Source organism: Diadema setosum, chromosome 11 (genome assembly GCF_964275005.1).
Source record: "Diadema setosum chromosome 11, eeDiaSeto1, whole genome shotgun sequence".
Lineage (NCBI taxonomy): Eukaryota > Metazoa > Echinodermata > Echinoidea > Diadematoida > Diadematidae > Diadema > Diadema setosum.
In genome coordinates this window covers 10,929,642-10,955,580 of record NC_092695.1, presented here as the reverse complement: position 1 = coordinate 10,955,580, position 25,939 = coordinate 10,929,642, and the positions used below count along the sequence as shown (strand labels likewise).

At 40.1% G+C, this 25,939-nt stretch overlaps 1 protein-coding gene across 1 annotated transcript; it reads left to right on the top strand.

Moving 5' to 3' along the window:
* Positions 1-2,995: 2,995 nt before the first annotated feature.
* LOC140235028 (acetylcholinesterase-like) lies at positions 2,996-24,788 on the top strand. Its single transcript, XM_072315066.1, has 10 exons — positions 2,996-3,157; positions 3,397-3,579; positions 14,160-14,319; positions 16,891-16,968; positions 18,633-18,751; positions 19,276-19,443; positions 21,907-22,352; positions 23,032-23,226; positions 23,687-23,868; positions 24,673-24,788. Exons 1-10 carry the CDS (start codon positions 2,996-2,998, stop codon positions 24,786-24,788), a joined length of 1,809 nt encoding a protein of 602 aa, XP_072171167.1.
* The last annotated feature ends 1,151 nt before the right edge of the window (positions 24,789-25,939 follow it).

Genomic DNA, 25,939 nt, shown 5'->3' with positions numbered 1-25,939 from the left:
ATATACCATGGTTTGAGTCTCGTGCATATTTGCATTTGACTAAAAAATGGTAATTTCAACATTTTATGTACAAACTATATGACAGGTTGGTAGGGAATGACATGCTCACTTTGCCATTTGCGTATTCATATTGACTGTGCAAGAACTGTTTCCTGAAAAATTAGCGAAAATTTGAAATGTCATAACTTCCTCTTTTTCACCCGATTTCGGTTAAAATTATACCGTTGAACTTTTGTTTTTTTTTTACTCTATTTTTATTACACAAACTTGAATTTGGACTGGAGTTCCCCTTTAAGTCAAGATTCGACAATGTGAAAACTTAAACCGATGTTATTATATTTTTTTCCTTGATGACTCAATTCCATAATGAGAATGTAATGGTATACAACTTTTACTTGATACTTAGAGGGTTATCAGATGACATTGTGTAACATTCAACGATCAGTGAAAAGATGTCCTGCAATTAACAACATTCAAGCTTGATTTTATAGTTTTGTGTGCAGTCCCCGTCTGTAGTCCCATGACACCATACGCAAGAAGCTAGGCCGATCACTCTGTCACATCCCGCAAATTCTAACGGAAAGACAAACAGACAAAGTTAACAAAGCCGAGCAAAAGGAGGAGTGGTGGAGCATCAGGGGAAGCTGACTGAGAGAGTAATTTGCCCCCGCCCCCCATGTCTTCTCCTTAGTTATACGGCCTTGTAGACAGATTTAATCCCTTGGACATTGCTGCTTTGCATGATTAAGCACTTTACTAAAGGCAGGACGGGACCTATACGTTAAGAGTCTGTCATTCAGCAGAACTAGTTGAATCAAAGCAAAGAGCAGGGATTCATCATAGAATCTGTCATGCTGATGACCTGAATTGAAAGGCTTCCTATTCTGCGTTGGCCTTTCATTCGTGTAAGGAAGTTTTTTGAAATCTTGAGCGAATACATACGCATGAATGACTGATTTATCGAGCTATCGATATCGGCGCGCTTTTAACTGAAAGAATTGTTTCTTCATTTTGCTGTTTATTGCTTTGCTCATAAAAATGATCGTCATCAACCAAGGGAGCACATGTCGTTGAAACATATTTTAAGATGTAGATCCAAATGTAGGTCCTAAATGTAGTAAACTCAGCTTTGCCGATTCTTGCAAACGAAGTGATTCAAAATGCTGACACTTAAAAGAAAAAAAGAAATATGTGACGTTTCCAATAAGTACTTTACAGTACAAAATGTTAAAAGAAACAGGATTTATTTTAAGGGCAGTTGGCAAGCCATGCTGAAAAACATAAATTGGGCCTTTTCCAACAGACTGATTACTCGATCATTGTCAAATGAATTGCAGTCCAATATAATAAACCTGTAAATCACTACTCAAGTTTGTATTTGAAAAAATATATATACTAAATGCTCTTGGACTCTACTCTGATTTCCGCTAAATGTTTGTAATCACACACACACACACACACACACACACACACACACACACAAGAGAGATTACAGAGATATTAAGGGAATACAAAGTCCAATTTTAGATAGTTTGTGCTTAACTCATCAAAAAATGAAGTGTGGTGAACAGTATAAAATCGAATAGACCGTACATTATGCAACTATTCATGAACCTCAAAGACACAAAGAATGTCCTGATCAAGAGTGATAAATTCTGCAAGTCTGTGCTGCTGTATGTAAATGAATGTCAGATTTAAGATAAGAACAAATTGCAGGGGAGTCAACCCTGGGGAGGGGGAGTAGGGCGGAGGTTCAAACATACAACCCCCCCCCCCAATAGTTCCCGAGACGAGAAGATTTTCTTGCTTTTTTTCCATAGAAAACTGTCCAAATACCTCACCCGAAGTGTGCACCAGATTGATGAATTTTAACTCTGAAAATGCAAAATCTCTCTTGCGTAGGGAGGGGAAACCTCCTCCAACACCCTCCCAAATTCGGTACACTTTTATATAGACAGATTTCCCAATGTTTCATCAAAAGTGTGCACCAGATCTGTCACCTCACTTAAAAAGAAAATCCATCTGGTGGGAGGGGATATCTCCTTTCAATTAACACTTTCCCCGTTTGGTTTCCCTTCATAAATTTAGTATACTAAAAGTCTTGGGGATTGACAGCTTCCGAAATTCTATCAAAAATGTGTTTACGAGATTGACAAATTTCAGAACATGTAATCAAAAAGTGTGCGTCATATCTGTCATTCCAATTCAAATAAACATTTTCAAAAGTTCCCTTATCCTCTTAATTCATCTTTCTCCCGCTCGGTTCCTATCCAAAGATTTAGACTCGGCACACTTTTGGGATTGACAATTTTCCTCATATTTTACACAAAATGTGCATCAGATCGTTCTATTTCAATTCTAAAACTTGAAAAAGCTCCGTCGTGTGGGAGGGGCCCATCCCACACCCCCCCCCCCCCCTCCCCAATGTCACCCAAAGTGTGCACCAGATCGCTCAATTCCAGGTCTGAAAATGCAAAATCTCCCTGGTGCCAATGCAAAACATCCTCCCCCCCCCTCGCGCAGATATTCCAAAAGTGTTGCCCCCCCCCCCATCGTGAAACCGGATCGACGTACATGTGTTTCGCGTGTGTGTGTGTGTGTGCGTGTGACCGTGTGTGTGTGATGGATTGTGTTTGCGGTAGATGATGAAAATTTTTGGTCAGAAATCATCGTGACAGAGATTGAGGAATGATTAGCGTGGGAAATTAACACAAGTCTTTATGAGTATCAGGCGGTATCGACTCCGTTTGCTTACACGAGGTTCTTACGTAAGACCAGGGGTGTATGTTCTGAGGATCTAAGTTTCATCTTTGCATAACAATCGTCACGTTTGTTTATTTGAAACGAAGAACGAAGCTTGCCCCGCCTAAAAGGAACTCAACGCTTAGAGTTTTTACGTGTACGACCTTGCCCGCCGGGCCCCACTATAATTGCCTCATGCAAATGGTACAGTCATAAAACGACTGTAGTAATAGAACCGGGATAGGGTTTTACAATGAAGACATTTGTCTTTGCCCTGGCAGTTTTTACTGTCCTCGAGGTGGTGGATGCACAAAATCCTCGAGTGACTGTCAATGAGGGAATCCTCGTCGGAAAGACTGTCCGCTTCAGCGAAGACACGTTCATCAACAAGACGCGCAATGTCGACGTGTTTCTGGTAAGTCATCATGATCAACCGACATACGGTCATACTTTACAGTATACTTTACAGTAAGTCTTTGCGGTCCTTTAAGAAAAAAAAAATACGAAGAAACAATATGAGAATAAGGTAAAATTTCTCAGTGAAATAGGGAGCGAAAGAATGAATATATCATTTACTCTCATTTGTGGTTTTTACAATTTTCATGTAATTGCCAAATGAGCAATGATTAAAGATTACGTTGATTTCTTCTACAGGGAGTGCCTTATGCCGATCCGCCAGAGCGATTCGTTCCGCCACAACCAAAGACTTCGTGGGCAGGTGAAAGAAATGCTACCGAGTTTTCAGCGGCCTGTATGCAAAATACGCTCCTGCCTAACACGTACCCATCTACGTCTGAGGACTGCCTGTACCTGAACATCTATGCTCCAAATCAAAGGGTAGTAACCATAGCATTAAAACATGGTAGGCACATGTACGCACACACACACATCCATACATATACATATACATATACATATACATATACATATACATATACATATATATATATATATATACGCGCGCACACACACACAATGAATGTGCGTGTACCTGTGATATGTTCTAAAAGAAATGACTTGTACAAGGATGCAAGATAGCACGACCATCATTTTTTTTTTTTTACTTTTCAGGACGATATTAGGTCGGCTCCCGGAAAGGAAGGTATCATGTTTTTTCTTTCACAGTAGTTTCTTTTATATCTCTTTGACTTGTCCGATTTAAGTGGGATAAGGTCAAGATCACTGTTATATAGGAGACTGAGTTGTAGACTAATCATACAAGGTCTGAAGACACAGACTATATGATAGTACAGTATACTGACATACATGTATCCATATGTGTTATAGACACGATGGGACTGCAACTGAACTAATAAAGGAGTAGGGGAAGTGTGGGAGAGTTGAGCCACTTTTTACATTTAGTGATATTGTTCAATAACTGTACACAATTTATGGATTATTCGTTCGCTGGTGAATACTACAACTATTCAGGCATAAAATGATAGCCCAATAAGACACCTAGCACAAACAACTTGGGGGTGACACTTCAACAAAAATATTTTGCAAAATGGCACAAGTCTCCCTTGATGTGGTGAGAGTTGAGCCACGAGGTTGGGAGAGTTGAGCCACTATGCTATAGGCCCTACATATCATATTAAGAAGTACAGGCTTATAAAAGAAAATGACTATGGAAACTTATCTAAGGAAAGATGGTGTAATGGTAACAAAGGGGGCGGGGCATCTGTTTGACTTACGGGTCATCGGATGGATAATGTGGATGTTGTTGGGGTCCAGCTATACGATCACATGATCAGGATTTCTAGATGCACCCTGACTGGATTTGCGTAATACGTCAACTGTTGGTGTTAGGAAGAAGAAACCGCCTGTAGGGCGTCACCCCTGGCGAGAACACCACATGCCTTTCCAATATTCCTCACCTCATCCAATTGCAGACCCATTTCTTTGACCAAAAAATGACACTCATTGAGCCACTTGAAGGGAGGGTTGAGCCACTTGAGGGCTGAGCCATTGGAATACAGGGTTTAGCCATGGCACAACTCTCCCTCGACACGTTGGCACAACTCTCCCCACAGTCGCCATTTAAACTAACCCTCAAAACCTATGAAAATGACCACACCAAACATGTTGAAATTTGCTGAAAGAAACAAATGATATACAGACTATCTGCTAATCCAACTGATTCGCACTTATCCTCTACCATAGGTGTGAGAGAAAACCACATATCTGACAAGTGGACATTCACTTTTGGTGACCAAAAATGGTTTTTCTTTGACTATTTTGTCATGCTTCGTCCAACGTCGCTGCCTCATACACTGGAATATAGTTAATCATAGGCATGAACAAGAAATGGCAGCAGCTGACTGCTGTCAGTCACTATGAAGATGTAAGGTGGCCTGGATCAACTCTCCCAGTGGCTCAACTCTCCCACACTTCCCCTACAGACATACTCTTGTGATTGGCTTCAAATCATGACTTTGAACTGTCTTTATTTCGGCTCAAGTGAACTCACAAACATAACAAATTTGGCGACGAGGATGGGATTTCTTCAGAGAATTGCCTGGAACAACTCAATTTTGTGGATGACCAAGAGAAAAGGTGGATTTGAATGGATTTAGATTGGATCGTGCAACGGGAAATTTGTGATCCAGTCAGTGGTGGCCTATGAACAGTCCCAGCTATACGAGATTGTGTCATGAACGCTTTGCAGCATTTGATACATTAAGGCTACACAGTATCCATTCATAATCATATACATAGACACCACAGCGGTTTAGGATTTTCAGTAACCTATGGACGCTTTGCAGTAGGTTTCTATGTTGATACAAGAAGGCTAGACCCTAATTAAGCTAGATCTAACAGAATCCAGTGAGTAAGCTACATGATCTAGCTTGGAATGTTGGAGTGTCTAGACTTTGTTTGATAGAACTTGTGTAGTTCAGAGACGCTTTGCAGATGGAAGTCTAACTCCAACGGTAGATTGTTAGATCTAATCTGAGGGCCAGCCCAAGCCCAAGTCCACAGAGGTCCAAAGCAGTTCCAGGCCCAGCATTATAGTTGGGAAGGCTAAGACCCAGCTATAAGGCCAGCCCAGCCGAAGCCAGCCCGACTGAAGCCAGCCCAGCCGAAGCCAGCCCGACTGAAGCCAGCCCAGCCGAAGCCCAGCCCAGCCTAGCCCTAGGACCAGCCGAGCCTATATAGTGCAACAAAGACCCAGCAAGGTCCAGCCCAGCCTAGGACCAGCCGAGCCTAGTGCAACGAGGACCCAGCTGTTAAGCCCAGCCCAGCCTAGGACCAGCCGAGCCTAGTACCGTACAACGGGTCCAGCCAGCCCAGCCAAGTCATGCAACATACATAGACTCTAATGTTAGAGCATGCAGTTCTAACTGATGAACTAAAGCAATGGACTCAGTTGAACATAGTTTTGTAACAAGTTGTATGGCTTGATGTTTATTGTTGCATGGATGCAAAGTTGTAAACTTTTGTTACAGGTACAGCCATAATGTATGCAACACCAGCCTAGTGCAACAAGGTGGTAAGTTTGTTGAACAATATATGACGATTTTGGTTCAGCAATTGAAAGTTGAGTAGCTAAGTCTTGAGTTTAGGCTTGATAAGCCAAAGTAGGACCAAAGATACAAGTAATTGGTCCATCATTTTCAAGACTAAGTGGTAAGCCCGTAAAGGACTATTTAGTCCTAGTCCAGTGGTAAGAGTAAGCCCACATAATAAAGGACCGCAAAGTTCTAGCCCTAGTCATGTAGGACCATGCAAGTCCTATAGCCCAAGTGAATGAAGTGGACAAGAGTATAGTCCCAGCCCTGTCAAAGTAGGACCAAACTGAGTACACTAGACCAAAGCTCAGCCTAACTAGTACTGAAGGTGTTCTAGTTTAAGTACAAGCCCGTAAATGGTCTAAACCAAATAGCCTACCAGCTCAAATTGGTCCAAGCCTAGCCTTGTAATTGGACCAGACAAATACTGTGTGTATTTTCAGTCATAATGTACCCGGTACTATACCAATGATAGTGCATAGGCCCAACGGTTACAGGTTGTAAGTTGATACGTGGTACGACTGTACACTACAAGTCTATGAGCTGATTGGTAGGCCCTATAGTCGGTCTATAGTTGCAGTTTGTAAGCACTGTGAACTAAATGGTTTTGTACAATTGGCAGCGGTTCAGTGAAATTACTGATTGTTAATATATGTGTATAGATACAGTACCAACTACACATTCATTTTATGTGGGCAAAGCAAACGAAGTAGCACAAGCAGAATAGTCTTGTTCATGTAAGCACTGTGAATTAACGATGGCAACCCCGCAGACTATGATCGGTAACGTACCCCAGTTAGAAGAGGGATATACCTATGATGAGTGGATTGAGCTCTTGGAGGCTTGGTTTTCTGCCAATACTGTGTCTGATAGTGAAAAGAAAAGGGCAATTTTCTTGACGAATGTTGGTTGTAAGAATTATCACACACTTAGAGCACTGCTACAACCGAACAAGCCAACGGAGCAGACATATGAAGTGTGCAAAGAGACACTGCAATCGCATTTTTCGCCTAAACCAACTGAGATAGTCCAGAGGTACAAGTTCTATACAACTGTCCAGAAGCCAGGCGAAACAATTCCACAGTTTGTTGCAAACTTGAGACAGCAAAGCGAAGGCTGCAACTTCAAAGAACTCGATAACATGATCCGAGATCGGCTAGTGGTGGGATGCCGAGATGTTGGTATCCAGCGCAAGTTGTTGAGCGAACCATCGCTAACGTTGAAGAAAGCACTTCAAACAGCTACAGCAATGGAAGTTGCTAACCAAGATGTGGAGAGATTGAAAGTGCTAAGTAAAACGCCTGAGTCCATGGTTGGAAAGATCCAAAACAAGAAGTCACGTCAGCCCAAACAAGTGAAAAAGACACTTAAAAAGCCAAGCAACCCAAGTGGAAGCTCCACTACAACTAGATGTTGGAGATGCGGTGGTTACCATACCCCATGGACATGCCGTTTCAAGGACGAAACATGCTTCAAGTGTGCCAAGACTGGGCACACCAAGAGTCAATGCGACAAAGTACGGAAGTACAAGCAAACAAAAGCAGCTCATCACATGAACAATGATGATAGTAACAGTGATTCTCCCGAGGAACCGGAACAATCAGAGAACGAGATGAGTCATATCCAAGATGCTACAGTAAACAGGATAGGATATCGCGAGCCTTACCAGGCCAAGGTAAAGCTGAACGGATATCAGACAAAAATGGAAGTAGACACTGGTAGCCCATGGACGATGATATCCAGCGGAGTGTATCGCAAAGTGGGAAGTCCAGGAGAACTGACTCGATCTCATCTGTCTCTGAAGACATACACCGGCAGCAGTGTGCCAATCATTGGAGAAGTCAAAGTGGATGTCGAGTTTGACAACAGCCAAACATCGAAGAAACTCTCACTCCTTGTAGTAGAGAAGGGTGTTAACCTGTTAGGTAGAGATTGGATACAGGAAGCCCCTGAAGTGTTGCAGTCGTGTATTGAACTGCACAGCCAAGTCCCAGTCCGTGATGGAACTGTCCACAATGTACAGAGCAGCCTACAGGACATCCTTGACAAACACAAAGAGACATTTGACTGTACAAAGCTTGGAAAGCTGCAAGGATACCAAGCGAAAGTTCACCCACAGGAAGGTGGAGAGAAAGGAAGTTTCTACAAAGCAGCCCCTGTTTCCTATGCTGCCAAGAAGCAGATAGATGCCGCAATCGATGAATTGTTGGAGGAAGGCATCATCACGCCTGTGAAGACTGCAGATGTCGCCTGCCCAATCATCGCAGTACCCAAGCCAGATGGGAGTATGAGAATTTGCGGTAATTTCAAGTTGACAGCAAACAAGATGTTGAAGGTAGAACAGTATCCCCTGCCAACACTGGAAGATCTTCTACAGGAACTTGAAGGTGGAGAAAAGTTCTCTAAGCTAGATCTAAGCCACGCCTATCATCAGATAGAGTTAGACCCTGAGGCTCGCAAGTATACGACAATCAACACTCATAGAGGTCTATTTGAGTACACAAGACTGCCTTTCGGGATAGCAAGTGCTCCAGCCTTGTTCCAGAGGACAATGGAAAGCCTCTTAGCAGATATCCCAATGTGCAAGCCCTACTTGGATGACATAATCATCAGCGGAAAGACTGATGAAGACCACCTGAAACATCTGGAAGCAGTTCTATCCAGGCTACAGAGCAATGGATTGCGCTTGAAGAAGGAAAAGTGTGCACTGATGAAAGATTCAGTAGAGTATCTAGGTCATTACCTAGACAAGAACGGCCTTCGACCCCTACAAGACAAGGTAGATGCCATACGCCAAGCAGAACAGCCAGTGAACCAGAGTCAACTTCAGGCCTATCTGGGATTGCTCGGATATTACAGAAAGTTTATCCCCAATCTATCCCAGGAGATCGCGCCGTTGACTGAGCTGCTGAAGGCTGACTACAGGTCAAACGCCAATGGAAAACGAAGCAGCAAGCCCGACCCGAAGTTCAAGTGGGGGAAAAAGGAAGAAGCTGCCTTCCAAAGATCCAAGCATCTTTTGGAGAGAAACTGTGTCTTAACACACTACGACACGTCAAAGCCGCTGTTGCTACAGACGGACGCTAGCCCGTATGGGCTCGGTGCGGTAATAAGCCAAGTGGATGCAGATGGTGAGGAACGCCCAGTTGCCTTTGCATCTCGTACACTGAAGCCAAGTGAGATGAACTACGCTCAATATGAGAAAGAAGGCCTGTCTATCATTTTCGGGTTGAAGAGATTCCACAAACAGCTGCATGGCCGACACTTCACAATTGTCACAGACCATAAGCCCTTGATAGGACTTTTTGGGGAGCACAAGCCCGCAAGTCCGATGGCGTCCGCACGAGTGGCAAGATGGCATATGATCCTGTCAGCATACAGCTACGACATTGTGCATCGTGAGGGGAAACATCACCAAAACGCTGATGCGTTGTCACGCCTGCCCATCCCAGAAGATGGAAGCTCATGGGATCATCCAGATCTGGCGGAGCTGGATGAAACTCGAACGGCACGCATCAACCTGTTAACTGACATCGAAACGAGCCCAGTTAATGCGCAGGAAGTGAAGAGCGCCACCAGGAAAGACAAAGTTCTTACGCAGGTGAAGAGATACATCCAGGAAGGGTGGCCAAACACAAGGAATCTGCCTGAAGAAATAAAGGCGTTCTCCTGCAAGAAAGACGAGTTGACAGTAGAAGATGACATCATCCTGTGGGGAGCAAGAGTGGTCATACCCAACAATGCGGACATGAGAGAAAGGATTCTCAAAGAGCTACATAGCACCCATCCAGGCATCGTAAAGATGAAAGCTCTTGCTAGGTCCTATGTATGGTGGCCAGGAATAGACAGCCAACTGGAACAGCAAGTGAAGAGTTGTCCAAGTTGCCAGCAGAGTCAACACAGCCCTGCTGCATCGCCTATCCACCCATGGGAATTTCCAGACAAGCCATGGAGTCGTATTCACTGTGATTATGCCACCATCGGAGATGAGAATGTCCTGATCATAGTCGATGCCCACAGCAAGTGGATCGAAGCTGTTCGGGTTAAAAGAGCAACAACTACAGCCACAGTGACTGCCTTGAGAAGAGTGTTTGCCACACATGGCATTCCAGAGACGGTGGTTACCGACAACGGTACACAATTTGTGTCGGAAGACTTTGCCACATTCATGACAAGCAATGGTATTTGCCACATCCAAACACCCCCGAAACACCCATCCAGCAATGGATTAGCTGAAAGAGCTGTGCAGACTGTCAAAGCAGGAATGAGGAAAGGAACGGATCCTGACCTGGAGAAGAAGCTGCAAAAGTTCTTGCTGAGATATCGTGTTACACCTCAGGAAACCACGGGGAAGTCGCCCAGTGAGCTGATGTTCAAGAGGAAAGTCCGCACGAGACTTGACAATATGCGGCCAGATCTCAACAAGTCGGTGAGGCGGAAGCAAGCGTTGATGAAGCAGACACGGGATCGAGGGAGGAAGGAGAGAATCTTCCGTATTGGTGACCACGTGATGGTAAAGAATTTCTATGCAGGCCCCACATGGCTGTATGGAAAAGTCGCGGAAATCATCAATCCTGTCATGTGTAACGTTGAGCTTGATGATGGGAGAGTGGTCCGACGCCACATCGACCAGATCAGGAAATACACCACAGAGGAACGTGCGATCCCACAGCCTGCAGAGGCATTTCAACCACCTGAGGAACCGCCAGTCGGGTTGCCGATAGAAGCGCCAGGCATGACTGGAGAGCTGCTCGACGAAGCTCCAGCAGGTGAAGCTCCATCAAGTGCAGCACCCTCAGACAGGAATGTAGAGGAAATCCCCTCACCCACAGATACAGACATGCCAGGCATGACACACACACCCCAAACAGAGAGACGCACTTCCAACAGAAACACAAAAACACCCAAACGATTTGATGAATATGTTATGTACAAGTAGAAACACTAAGTGTTATTGTGAAAAGAGTTGTACAAAGAGTTGTGTAATGTTTTGATGTGTTACATTGGGTATAAGTTGAAAGGAAGTGAAGGATTAATGGTTATGAGGTTAAAGAAGATACAAAGTTATTGTTGTATTCAATTATTTGCACTGGTGAGAAATCAGTCTCAGTTTTGCCAGGAAAAGGTAAAAGTTATGTTTTATGTCAGTGATTTCAGGTACTAATGGTATGATGAAAAAAAAAATATATCATTTGTATAATGATTTTGTGATTGTACATCAGGATACACGTACATTTATGAGGAGTATGTTAACTCAAGCTCAATGAAAAACAAAACAAAAACAAACATTGTAAAGATATTTATGTTATGAGTACACTGAAGTACAGTGTTTAAGAAAATTGATTGATAATCAGAAAGTGTGGTTTAAGTAAAACCATTGGTTATAAGCAAGGAGAAGTTATTGATTTAGAAGAAATATTTTGTATACTTGTTTCACCAAAGCACTGAGTGAAATGTAACGAGTATGTGAATTTTCAGTTTGAAAAACAAAACAAAACAAAACAAAACAAATCCCCGGGTATAATTATCTAAAGGGGGAGGAATGTTATATAGGAGACTGAGTTGTAGACTAATCATACAAGGTCTGAAGACACAGACTATATGATAGTACAGTATACTGACATACATGTATCCATATGTGTTATAGACACGATGGGACTGCAACTGAACTAATAAAGGAGTACAGACATACTCTTGTGATTGGCTTCAAATCATGACTTTGAACTGTCTTTATTTCGGCTCAAGTGAACTCACAAACATAACAATCACCTTCTTGAGATCATCATTATGCTTCATCTGTCTTTTCAATTCTATTCTAATAAAATTCTATTTTCAATAACACATGTTTGTTATCGATATAGATTCAAAGAAAACCAAAAAGTACAATGTATTACAAAAAAAAATGCATTATACTTATGGAACAAATTGTTCAAAATGATTGCGATAATGGGAAAGAGAGACCCACGAAATAAGACAAGCTTGTAGGAATGTGGGCCATTCAATACAATAAAGGAGAGACGGGGGAGGGGAGAAGGACTATTGAGAGGAAGCACGTGTCCGCAGCAGATGCTGAGCTATCATTCATTGGCGTGGGCAACGTAATTAACATTTAAAAACAAAGTTTTGGAAACAAAATGAAAATGAGAAAAGAATAGAATCAGAAATTATCTGAAACCAACCACATCTGTCTTTAATTTTCTCTTGAATACAGCAAGACTCGGTGCATCGTTTAGAGAAGGGGTAGATAAAATTCATTGGATCTTCTTGCTTTACAAAACTAACATTTCTACAAAATACATTATTAATACTTTGGGCAACTCATTTTTCCTGAAACATAAATTGTCCTAATTGACATAAACATCAATCTTTGACCTTTAAGATTTTACTATTCACAAACAATTCTTCGGTTTGATCATATGGTTATAAATCATATACGATATTCCGAGATAAAATTACAGCAATTGTTGACATGAAATTTCAATGACATCTTATCATCTGTATAAACATATTATAAAGAAACATTGACTGTCTTGCAATGAGTAACTTACAGGGACAATTTAATTCTTCTTTTTTCAAAATAGAGGGTGGTAATCTGGAGGCCAAAGTGTGTATCATGTATCATTATTTTTATCAGCGTTCACGCTTGGCAATCAATATACACACACTGACATAAGATTGAATTTTAATGTTTTTGTTTACACATATTTTACACGGAATGTAATTCCGTGTGTACATTTTATCAGCATGTTTACGAAATATCTGTTCAAGTCTTCGGTTTCTATGGGGAAGGGTTGTAGTTCTACTTCTTAGGGCACTACACACTCCACTTGTCAACAAGGATTCCATGCAGTTCTGGTCTGGTTGTTCAGGGAATATAGGTTATTAAATTCGTTGCTCTGCTCAGGCAGGAGGAGGCAGACCAGGAGGTGTCTTATTGTCTGCAGCCTCTTTGCAGTCGTAGACAATTGAACCGTTTTTATACCCGGCCTATACGGGCCTTGCAACGTCCAGTCTCGGATCTAAGATAATTCAGGCACGGCGAGAAAGAACAAGACTCGTTAGAAGCTGATGGTCGAGATCCAACTGGACGTAGGAAGGATTTACATAACTATGTAGGGCGCTTTCTATGCGACTGGACCACAGGGCCAGAATGACGGCTGTCAGTTGAGGCATGGACAAACTGGAGGAAGCTCTGCCAAGATTTTAGCCTCTTTTCTGTCATTTCTTGGTCGAAAAGAGAGTGGAGAGGGTCCGTATCCTGTATAAGCTTCTTCGTCTTGGAAAAGACGAATTGGGTGCGACATGGCTTCTGAACGAAATCGAGATGTTCGGGACTGATTCAAATAGTGAGGTGGAAGAGGGTTTTTTTCATCCAATTACCTGACAATTATATTTGTGTGTACTTTGTGTGGACGTGTGGGTGTTTTAAATAGGTTAGAGATTGTGGATGATAAAATGGCTTTCTGTGCTATCACATTTCTGCCGTCAATTTGTTTTTCACGTTAGGCATAAAATTACTTCACGCTTATGATATCGATGTTCATTTCATATTTTTTTTTATTCAAAGCAAACAGAGAAACAGTTATATGACGGATAAACAATGAATCCTCCCCCATTGATATTTTGCTAGATGATTTTTATGATACCAAGATTTAGCATGAAGGAACAAATGCATAATTTGCACTAAATCATAATCGCTTCCTTGTCATGCTGTCAGAGGACTACATTACTAAAGTTCATGACAAGGCAAGTTGACACATTTTTACTATGGTAGCATCCATGCACGATTAATGAAAGTGATAAACTAATATTGTAAATCTACCCTATACAAATATTTATTTTGATAGTGCTTGTCTTTGACAAGTGACGTCACTATATGTATATATGTGTATATCAATCTTGCAGCAATCTGGTACTCCTGTGATGGTGTGGATACACGGAGGAGGTTTTGTTGGTGGATCGGCAATGACGTATGATTATAGCGGTATCCCATTGGTTACTGTTGGTGACGTCATAGTAGTAGCGATAAACTATCGCGTAGGTGTCTTCTCACACCTTTCTACAGGTAAGACCTTCCCCCCCCCCAAAAAAAAAAAGCAAAAGAAGCAAATGGATCATTATAAGTTACATGCGGGATTACTTTAAGGATAATGTAGGCCTAGTTCAGTGTATGTACATTTCGTCTTTGTTTTCAAACTAGCTAAAGAAATTCATTGTCAGTGGAATTGTGTATCAATGCTTTTCATCTGTGAGATGTGGAATAATGCAAACTACATGTACTACCCTTCTTTTCATAATACTTTGTTGACACGCTTTGCCTTCCCAAATAACCTTTTCTGCCTACCCTTGCGCTTTGACGAAATCATGTTTTTTTTTTTTCTTTCTTTGTGTGTGTCGGGGGGGGGGGGGGCTAAACATTGGAATGCATCCTAGACTGAGAATAACTTCATGTTTCTATGTATATTACATGAATTACAAACGATACTGCAGGAAAATTACATGAGAGTTATATGTCCAACGGGGCAGAGCAATAGAATAGTTTTGGAGTTATTTAAGTGGGAGGAAGCATATTTGTTTTGTTTTTTGTTTTTTTGTTTTTTGTTTTTTGTACGGAGACAACGTGCAGTTGTAGCAAATTGGTGTACGGAAAAAAAAAATATATATATATATTCAAATATACAATCTTGGACCACTGCTATTTTGATATGATATAAATCATTCTGATCACGTTAAGTTATACATAGGGCCCTATATGTTATTTATGATTCTATGTGCGGTTAAAACCATAGTCTGTTTCACCGGAAGTTTGCAATCATGGTTTGGGGTCAATAAAGTATACATTAATCACAATAGAGATATATTTCATAATCTTTAAGGACCGGAATAGAAACATTAATGCAAATTTGAAAATGAATTAAATCAAATATCGTATGTAATTATACTATAATTTAATGATTTAAAAGTATGAAATTGCTCGCTTTAATCCTTAATGAATGTTTGAGTTAGAGAGATCGTACATCGTAGTAATTACGTTTCTCTTGAACATTCATAACCAATTGGAATATTGAATAGTCACATATATATATCACCGTCTGCAATTTGAGTAAATCTGCAAAATAATATCATTTTAGTGTATTTATTCATTTATCATCTTAGTCATATATATGGGCTTACATGGAACCTACAATCCATCAAAGATATCCATATTCCCGTCATGTTCAAATATTGATATCTCGTATCCCTGCTGGAAAGAACACAGTGACCCACAGTGTGAGAACGACAGTGGGAACACAGTGTGAAATCTCTTCACACTGTTAAATTCGAGCGTTTTAACAGTGTGAACACAATGTGAGTCCTCAATTTACAGTGTGAAACAAAGCATTACTATGTGAACACTGTGAAAACAACAACAGAGTTTTAAATTATCTCACACTGTTAAATCCGAGCGTTTTCACATAGTCGGCTATATGAACACGCTGTGAACACACTGTGGGACCGTGTCCTTTCTTTCCAGCAGGGATGTTTAAACGTGAAGTGAACTACGAAGCTTGAAACGTGGCATGTTGATGAACGTTATATTACAAAATAATTTGTGAAAGCGAGATCTTATTTGAAGCTAACATCGTATTAAAACCAGTTTCTCTTAGAGATGTGGTGATGCAAACATTAAGAGTTACAGTTTTCTAGAAGAGAGGGTAATTGCAAACCACACACAGTGGGCATAGTTTATGGATTGGTTCATCCAAACGTAGCTTCAACCTATCACATTAGCAACATCGCAAAAAGTAAACAGTTAACTATTATTCACGAATTTAGTACTCAAAGATTATCAATTATCAATTTCTTTTGTAATTAGCCACACTTCATGCAATGTAAATTTCTTAAGAAAACAGATCAATCGCATATGCCAGTGTTTCTGCTACTAAGAGTTTTTTGGCATCTGCTGAATACAGATGCCTCCAACAAAGGCCTTACATCACTCGCGAATCACTGTACAAAACCTTAACGGACAAGTTCCCCTTCATAAACATAAGGATTGAGAGAATGCAGCAATATTGGTAGAACACATCAGTGGAAGTTTGAGGAAAATTGGACAATCGATGCAAAAGTTATGAATTTTTAAAATTTTTCTGTTGGAACCGCTGGATGAGGAGACTACTAAGGCCCGTGATGTCATATGAGTACAACAGTATGAAGAAAATATAAAGAAAATTCAACATTTTTTCATTTTTTCACATAATAAAAGAGCACTTGACTTGCCTCTTTCTAAAGACAATGGGAATGTGACACCATACACTGCAGTAGTCTTCTCATCCAGCGGTGACTGCACAAAAACTTTTGAACGGATTGTCCGATTTTCCTCAAACTTTCAATGATGTGTTCTGCTAATATTGCTACATTCTCTCAAGGTGAACTTGTCCTTTAAAAGTTCTCAATTACGCGGATGATCATTTTGTCAAAACGATATTGCAATCTATTAGGTTACATTATGTGATTAGACAGGCAAAGGATCCACCATTATCATACTCATTCCCTGTTTTCTTATTCGTTTTCTCTCCTCCTCTGTCATCTCCCCAACTCTCTTCAATTCTTTCTATACCACTGACCTTCTTTCCTTCTCTCCTTCATTCTCCAGGGGACAGTGTGCTACCTGGAAATTATGGCATGCTCGATCAAGTCGCTGCACTGGAATGGATTTATAACAACATCGAGGGTAAGACTAATTTAAGGAAATTCGCCCTATAACGAAGATAACGCCTGGTTGGAATAATGATTCGATGTAGTAGAATCGGGAAATAGATTACACCAACTGAATACTAATTTCTCTGCCGACTCATGGGGCATTCGTAATAAATATTTTGACAATATGAATAAAATGTCTGTTTCAACTTTGTTGTCTTGTACAAGGAAAATTCCACAAACTTTAATGAATCTGCCTGGTGAATAGGGCAATAAAAGAATGATAGAGAATAATAGCTGATAATTAGTTTCTTACAATTTTTGGGGAAAGCAAAACTTTACTTCTGTGGCTCAGAATACAAGAAGAGGAATTTCGGCTGACTATGAGGAAAATGTGTAGTTGAATTTCGTGCACACAGGACATCAAAATTAAATATGAATTTAGTCAATACCGGTCAATGACATGTTGTCGTTCTTTGTAAAAAAAAAAAAAAAAAAATCGAACTACATGGAATTCTTATCTTACACTCTCCCCTTGCAAATCATTGATTTGTGGGGAGGCATTTTTTTCCTCCATCCCTCTCCCTCTCTTTCTCTCTCTCCCTCTCTCTATCTCAATGACTCGTGAAAAATGTTCCATCCATAAAGGTGGTATACCAACTTCCGTGGTTGCCTCATGTTTATAGCTGTCTATAAGCCCCGTCTTAACAGGCCACAAAAAGCAGGGTAGTCGTGGGGTAGCCCCCGACGGAGACTGTTCTCTGGCGAAGATTATGTTCGTTAGTGTTTCAGTGCCAGTGAAAATGTGCACATATTTCACACGCATACCTTTGGGCAAGAAATTAACGTGGCACACAGCGGTTTTGGACGCAACACCGTGGACAGCCTTCGGAGAGCCTCCGGAGAAATCTTACCCTGCGATCGACCAGAGTATAGACGCGGGTTAGCCTCCAGAGAACGGACGGAGAGCCGCCGGAAAGGGTGTCGGTTATGTGATCAGCGTTACGTCAGGTAACCAGCGCTGAGCCACACAAATCCTATGAACTCCCCCTGTGTATTTTAGCCCGACAAGACGCCATGCGAAGTACGGCGACTTCCGTACAGCGACAGTTGCTATGTATAGTAAAATGTACTATTTTTATTCACTCGTGACACTCAGCGAGTTCTTTGGGTTGAACGGTATCTTAGTACAATCGTGTTCTGATTGTAAAATATGTGGTTGATTTTATGACTTATGATTTCTCTAATATTTCTCTAGATCCTTAAGAAAAGAGAAAGAGTCTACAATGCGTTCACATGTTAAAAAATATTTCAAAGAAAATCAGTAGGCTTCTGCTATGGCAATGATGTGAAATGCTTCAATTTCCAGCGCATTTATCTGTCACGAATTGGTCATTGGCGTATTATTTTCGGAGAATGTTTTCAAGCAATGCTTCTTAAAATGGGGCACTCATTGTTTCAACCCGTGTTTACGAAATCTCTGGAATGTCAACACGGGGTGACTCTTATCCGTAGAACTGACGGTAAAGAGGTCTGTTAAGACGGGACTTAATCTTCTATATGCAACATAACAAACACTTGAAATGTATTTAAGCCAACTACGAATTATAATTCTGAACGTGCGCATATAGTTATGCAAAAACAAAAGCTTTCCGTAATCTTATAAACACCATTCATCTACAATCAACCCTTTTCCAGCCTTTAACGGTAGCAAAGATGACATCACCATCTTCGGGGAAAGCGCCGGGTCGGCGAGCGTCAGTTTTCACCTAGTTTCCCAACTCAGCCGAGGTTTCTTCAGTAAAGCGATCTTACAGGTGAGCGGCGCATTCCCAACAGCATTTATTGCATAAAAAGGACGCGTCAAAGAAGTAATTGACTACCTGTGCTTGATATGTAGCGGGCAATAAGGCAAAAATAAGTTGATAAGGATATTTCCCTCAAGCTCAAAGGAAGTGGGCTCGGCCTTGTACGTTGTGGGTGCTGCATTATTTTATGTATAGGTGACGGAGGAATGACTGCTCGCAGACGTTGCAGTATGTTCACTGATAGCCTTTAATTTTCCTGAGCTTTCGACCGAGTAACCGGTCTTTTTTCAAGGGCTTTGGACGGAAACAAAAAAGCAAGAAAGCAACCAACTTGCATGCATTTGAACAGAATGAGGCAAAATAAAAAGTCAAAAGAAAATCAAAAGAAAATCAAAAGGAATGTAGACAGCAACATGACATTCACTACAACGGTGCGGGATATTATGACATACACTGGCAGATGATGCAAGGTCAATGACGGTCGCATTTTGGTTTATTTTTATTTCTTTATTTGTACGTTTTTCACTGAACAGAGCGGCACTGTCATCAGTCCTTGGGCCTTCAGGAACGACACAGAAAGGGACAGAAGAATATCCCGAGAGTTGGGGGTCGCCTTTGGGTGCGATACGTCCACCTCCGAAGTTTTGGTTGCCTGCCTTAAAATCCAAGAAGCTGAAGAACTAATGACGAAAGCAGATGAGGTAAAATACGATCATATGTAATTTAAAAAACTTACAAAATGTTCAAGACCAGACCGAAACACAGTTCTATCCTTAGGAAAATAAAATGCTAACAGACCAACTAAAAATACCTAAAATACCCTGAAATTCCTAAAATCGTCACCTACTGCAGAATCCGCAGAGGTTACCGGATATTATACTCTAGCAAACGTACTAAACTTTTAAAGCACATATTTTATCATACTATAACCTCGCAATTTGTATAGATTGAAACTGCATCTGAAACAAATGTCGTGGGCATCTGGTAGGTTGAACGGAGCTCAACAAGATTTGTTATTTAGTATGTTCCATGCTATTTCTCTATAGCATTCTCTTACTTTGATTGAAACTGACACATCCACCGGTATGTACTATGTTCGTTTGTTTTTGTTTTTGTTTTTGTTTTTTTTTTTGTGTATGTATATATCCAAGATGGAAATTATGTATTATCCTATTTTGTTATACTAGTATTTTATGTATCTTCCATCGAAAAATACGAAAATAGAATTGGAACTGAAAGTACAAATGAAATGCTGTCAAACAAATATATGACTGATTATTGTTTTTTGTATAATTTTAATGTACATGTACGTGTGAATACTTTTAGAGAACGCCTTTAGTGCATTCAGTTTAATCTAATTGTATAAATAAAATCATGTTAAAATGATATAAATCAACAATTTTCATGTGAAAATATCAACCAAAAATACAACTTCAAAGGTAATGCACAACTACGTCAAGTTATGTTTATACATTTCATTGTAATTTAAGGTACACAAGTGCGTGGAGGAAACAGTTTTTAGTAAGCAGTTCTCTTGACAATTGATAACGGCCTAACGGCATTGTTTGGTACATTTTTTTTTCTTATGTCTAAGTCAAAGAGCAGGACTCGTATATATATATATATATATATATATATATATATATATACATATATATAGATATTTAGATAGATATACACGTGTATAGGTAAATGAATTACGTGAACTTCTGATTATTTTCAACATCACTTGACCGAGCAGGACACTACAAGGGGAACAAGAAATATAAAAAAAAACGAAATTAAGGAAGAAAGAAAGTATTACATGAATACCCGAATAAGCAAAAAAGTTGAGAGAAGATAAGCGAAATTATACAGTGTCTAGGAGTTTGAAGCAATATATGTGTTGAAAATACCAAATTTACATAAGAATTTGCATTAAAGGAAATGAATACTTTAGAGTAAACAAATAGTTATGATTTGGGATACGCGGTAAGGTGGAGAGCAAAATGTGTAATTTTGGTAATGCATTGCGACAAGATTTTTTATTTCTTTATTTTTGAAATGTTTTTATACATAGGATGACTTAAAACATTGTAAAGAAGAGCTGCGATGTCTAAAAGCGTCAGACACTGAGTACCATACAGGGCTATGGTGTCGTTAAGATTTTGACTTGTGATAAGTTTTGGAATTTCAAAATGGTATATAGTCGGTTGTGTAAATGGGTACATAGGCTTTGAATGAATGCAATGTTGGAAAACAAATGTATCTGTAAACACGATATAGGAGCTCATTTTAAGTATCTATACATGAATGTTGCGGTTTACCCTGAATGTTTTTCGATGGTTCCATGAGTCTTATATATAATAAAACAAATAGTTGGGATTTTCATAATGACAATAATTTCATAAACATTTGATTTTGCTAAAAAAATCCCCCGTGCAATACTTCAGTCGGTGATTATGAGGAAATATGAGTGCATTCAAATGAATCTGTGGGGTGTTTTTCATAAGAGATTCTCGAACTTTCCAAGGGATTCCAGCATTTCTTGAGTTTGTTAAATGAACCCTGTGTGCATGTGATAATCTAACATCTAACAATTTAGCACAAGACTTAACCTGCTAAGCTAATGTAAAGACTGCAAAACTCATATCAAGCACACACAAGTCCTCACAGTTCTTCATGCCCATGCACCTCACCTCTCATATTGGGAGCGTATCAAAACAGATTGAGATTTTTTTTTTCAGTGTCAGAATCATCCCTATTTTAATATATTCTGGTGAACGTATAATATCCTTGTGTTGATACTCATGTTAAAGTACCAAGTGATTTCTGATCTGACAGACTTACGGAACATAATTTTAGTTCATGTCAAATATTCAGATGATCTAAACTTTTCCTCTTTGCTTTCTTCTAAACAGTTAAAGAAAGAATTTTAGACACACAAAAAACCTCTACCAGTGTAGAGAAAAATCCCAATTTTAGGTGGCCCTCGATGCGGTTTTTGAACGTGTAAGCGTGCCGCTTGTCCGTGGTAACATTGCTAGGGTTTCTTCAAGTCATAATTGGACGGTAATGTATCCAATAACGTGAATAATGTGAATTATGAAGATGTATTTGCTTATGTCATCATTTTTTCTTTCTCTGTCGTTTTGCTACCACTCTGTCTCTCGATGAATTGACAGTTGTATGGCAACGAAGGGTCTTACGCGGTTACTCTTGACGGAACATTTCTGGAAGACACCCCTATGAACCTGTACGAGATGGGAGACTTTGCAAGAGTACCGCTACTCGCGGGGTTCAACAAGGACGAGGGAACTTTGTTTCCGTTCCTCTTTCTACCGGGCTATAGCCAAAACTCCATCCCTCCGGTGATCGATCGCGCAACATTCGGCTTCTTTGGAAACTTTTTCACTCGTCACTTGGTAAACGATGATATCGTTCAGGATTCCATCAATCAAGAGTACATTGACTGGACCATCGCCGATGACCCGGATGCCGACTACTTTTCGTCTGTGGTCGGTCTGGGACTCGACGCATACTACGCCGCCCCGACGGATTACGTAGTCAGGAAACACGCGAACGCCGGGGGAACGGTATACAAATATTTCATGACCCACGAGCCAACAAAGTAAGCAGTTCTGTTCAGTCTTAATTCTCTTCAGTGGCTTAGCCATGGACCTTATTGTAGGTCCATGCTTAGACAGGTCGTCAGACCTGCGGGGAATAATTTGAGATCCAAAGAGGCCATCACAACATTTGTTCAAATAACCAACACCTATACGCGCATGCACCCACACACAAATACACAAATGATCACACGTATAATATGAAAAGTGGCAGTCCAGTTATGTAGGGGAAAGAATATACTAAATACTTTGTACATATTATAATACACGTCATCCCCCCACCTTGTGAGCTAAGGGATGCACACCCTCACCCCCCCCCCCCCCCCCCCCCCGCTGTCTACGCCAGTGCTTCTCTTGTCAAAACGTGAAGACTAGTCCTTTGTGGGCGTGATGGGCTCACACCTCCATTTGATATTGTTGATAGTATCAAATAAGAATAAGATTGATAAGAAGATGGCATAATACAACGCTAAATAATGCTATAAGTTCCCATAAATTGAAGTCTATTTTTCAATTTCAAATGTGGTATACCATCTACATATTTTTCTTTAAGTAAATATTATCACTGTGACTGTTTATATGCCCTTTTTACCTTTAATGTCAATTACGGTCATTATGGATCATTCGTTTGTTGCACTGAAATGCATTAACTTAATGTTATCATGACATGTTCATTGCCAGGAGTATTTTCCAGTATGGAGATATCGTTCCTTCTCCTACGTGGCTTGGTGCGGGTCATGGTGAAGACATGATTTTTGTTTTTGGGATGCCTTTCATTGACGAGCTGTACAACATCAAGGGACACAATATGACTGCAGAAGAAAACGCCCTCTCCGTAAAGTTCATGGAATTCTGGACAAACTTTGCAAAGTCAGGGTAAGCTTTTGTTTTCAGTCACCAATTTGCTTTTGTACTATGTTTATGTGCACAACAATTACTCACACATGTAATCACAAATGATAATGACTTATATAGCGTTGTACATTGTATTTCTCTCAACAGGTATAGGATAAGATGAGCAGTAGGAGTAATAGGCAGTTTATAGTTACAGAACTTGCAATTTCTGTCTAGTAACTCCCTTTAAAGGGAATGGCTAGTAACTGATCAGTGGGAATCGGTGGGAATGCTGGGGGATGATTGTTCCAATCTTTGTGGGATTCATTTAAGAGTACATTATTTATCTATTGTTGTGTGAAAATTATTTGCTTCAGAAGGGTCTCATATTCAAGTAATGTGCAGTTTAATGCCCCGTCACTGTACAGGCATGCTAACCTGGAAACATTGATGATGGTTAATTTGCAAATTACGATTCTATTCTCTGTGTTGCTGGACGCAGAGATCCCAGTAGACCCAGTGAGGACGTTCCTCGAGGAGACGGGAAATATGTCTGGCCTCTCTATACCATCCCTGAGCTCAGTCACAAAGAGATGTCCCTCGAGCTGGGAGTGGGAAGAGCCGCGAGAGCGAGTGGATGTCGCTTCTGGAATCACTACATGCCTACTCTCATTAGCTTTACGAGTAAGTCATATTATCACACTCATCGAGTCAATTTAAAAGAATGTTGCATTTTTTAATCACAAAAAAAAAAATGTCAGCTTAAAGGAATAGTTTCGAAGGTTTTGGTTAAAGTGAAGATTCAGCTTTTAACTTTTATCTTGGAAGTGCCACTTATATGAAATGTTAAAAAGCATACAATCCTAGAGAAATTCAGAGTTTATTTGATGAAAATCAGGTTTGAAATGGCTGAGATATAAAAAAAAAATAAAATCATAGGGGGGCCTACTAACCAAAGCGATCTTTAATAAAAGGTGGGTCCCACCTCTCATGTATTGCTTTGTTATGGATATATATCTCAGCTATTTCAAAACTAATTTTCGTCAAATAACATTTGAATTCTTCCTAGAATTGTATGCTCTTCTGTATTTCATAAGAGATTTACCATTATCTTAAAAAAATCATCATCAAAAAACTCCATCTCAGACGAAACCGTGCCATCCCTTTGAGCGTTCTTCAGTCCTGATTGTCGATTATAATATTGATGACGTCATGTTCGGTAAAATGAGTAAAAGAATAATGTAGTTTACAGTGGGTATGGAGTATTTTCGTGAGTTCTTCACCGTTCATTTTATATACTTTCTCATCTTCTATAATACTGTGGTATTTATTATATTTGTGCTGGTAGTGAACTTGTTGGGTATAGAGAAAAATGCAGTGGGAGTAGTGTGATGATGTTGATTATAGATGTTTAATACATTATCGATAATGTTTGCATGGTTCAGTAGATATGATCCAGTACTTCTGGTATTGTCTATAATGTTACAGGCAGCATGACGGAAGAGGAGAGAGAATGGCGGGAAAGCTACGACGACTGGAAGGGGGAGATGGTAGAATGGCAGCGGGTGTTCGAGGATTACAAGCAGGGGACTACCTGTAACTAAAAAGCTTCCAACTGACTGACTGTGAATGAAACACAGCATGGAAAGAACAATAGCATAATTTTATACTACATAATAATGCTCTGTTAATCGCTGCCACTCCTGGGTGCCGTTCGTTATTCCGAAGGTTCGCTATTCCGAAGGTTCATTATTCCGAAGGTTCGTTATTCCGAAAGTTCGTTATTCCGAAGGTTCGTTAATCCGAAACACACAAATTCCCTATACCTAGAAGTTCGTTCATCCGAAAATGAAAAAGGGTTCGTTAATCCGAACATTTGTGGCGTTATTCCGAAGGTTCGTTGTTGTTGTTCGTTGTTAATCCGAAAATGAAATTCGAAATAACGAACCTTCGGAATAACGAATCTTCGGACTGAAGAGCCTTCGGAATAACGAACCTTCGGAATAACGAGCTGTGACCGCCACTCCTAACGCCAGCACCGTGATCCCCGAGGAGATCCAACAACACTTTCCAAGCTGTTTCAGTCATCACTTACATTAACGTATTCTCGTCATCTTGTTAATGACGATTAGGAGTTTTTTTTTTTTTTCAAGCGATTTATACTCCCGAAGTAATCAAGTTATTCCAATACAAGTAATGTAAGAAGTCTTAAAGCAGTGTTTCAGAAAACTACCCAGAATGTTTTTAACATCTACACTTATTTTTTGAAAGACTTTTACCATAATAAAATATTTGTCATGCTTTGCTGTCAAGTTACTAATCCTGTCACAACTCTGCTGGAAAGAACACAGTGTCCCACCGTGTGAAATACATTGTAAAACAGAGCGTGAACACATTGTAAACACAGTGTGAAATCTCTTCACATTATTAAATTCGAGCGTTTTAACATTGTCAACACATTGTGAATCATCAATTCCCAGTGTGAAACATGTCATTATTATGTGAACTCTCAGTGAAAAACCACACCACAGTGTGGAATTATCTTTACACTGTTAAATCTGAGCGTTTTTTTACATAGTCGACTATGTGAACACATTTTAAACACACTCTGAGACATTGTGTTCTTTCCAGTAGGGATTATAGGAATTCTCTGTCAACTGTAAAACCATCACCAACATGGAATCGACATCAATCTGTAATAAACTGTGTGACGCAGACGATGCGTGATTTCATTTGATTTCACTTGATTTGATTT

Coding starts and splice junctions, on each gene's coding strand:
- LOC140235028 (XM_072315066.1), top strand. CDS start 2,996: ATGAAGACATTTGTCTTTGCCCTGGCAGTTTTTACTGTCCTCGAGGTG. Junction 14,320..16,890: donor CTTCTCACACCTTTCTACAG/GTAAGACCTTCC, acceptor TTCATTCTCCAG/GGGACAGTGTGCTACCTGGA. Junction 16,969..18,632: donor GATTTATAACAACATCGAGG/GTAAGACTAATT, acceptor ACCCTTTTCCAG/CCTTTAACGGTAGCAAAGAT.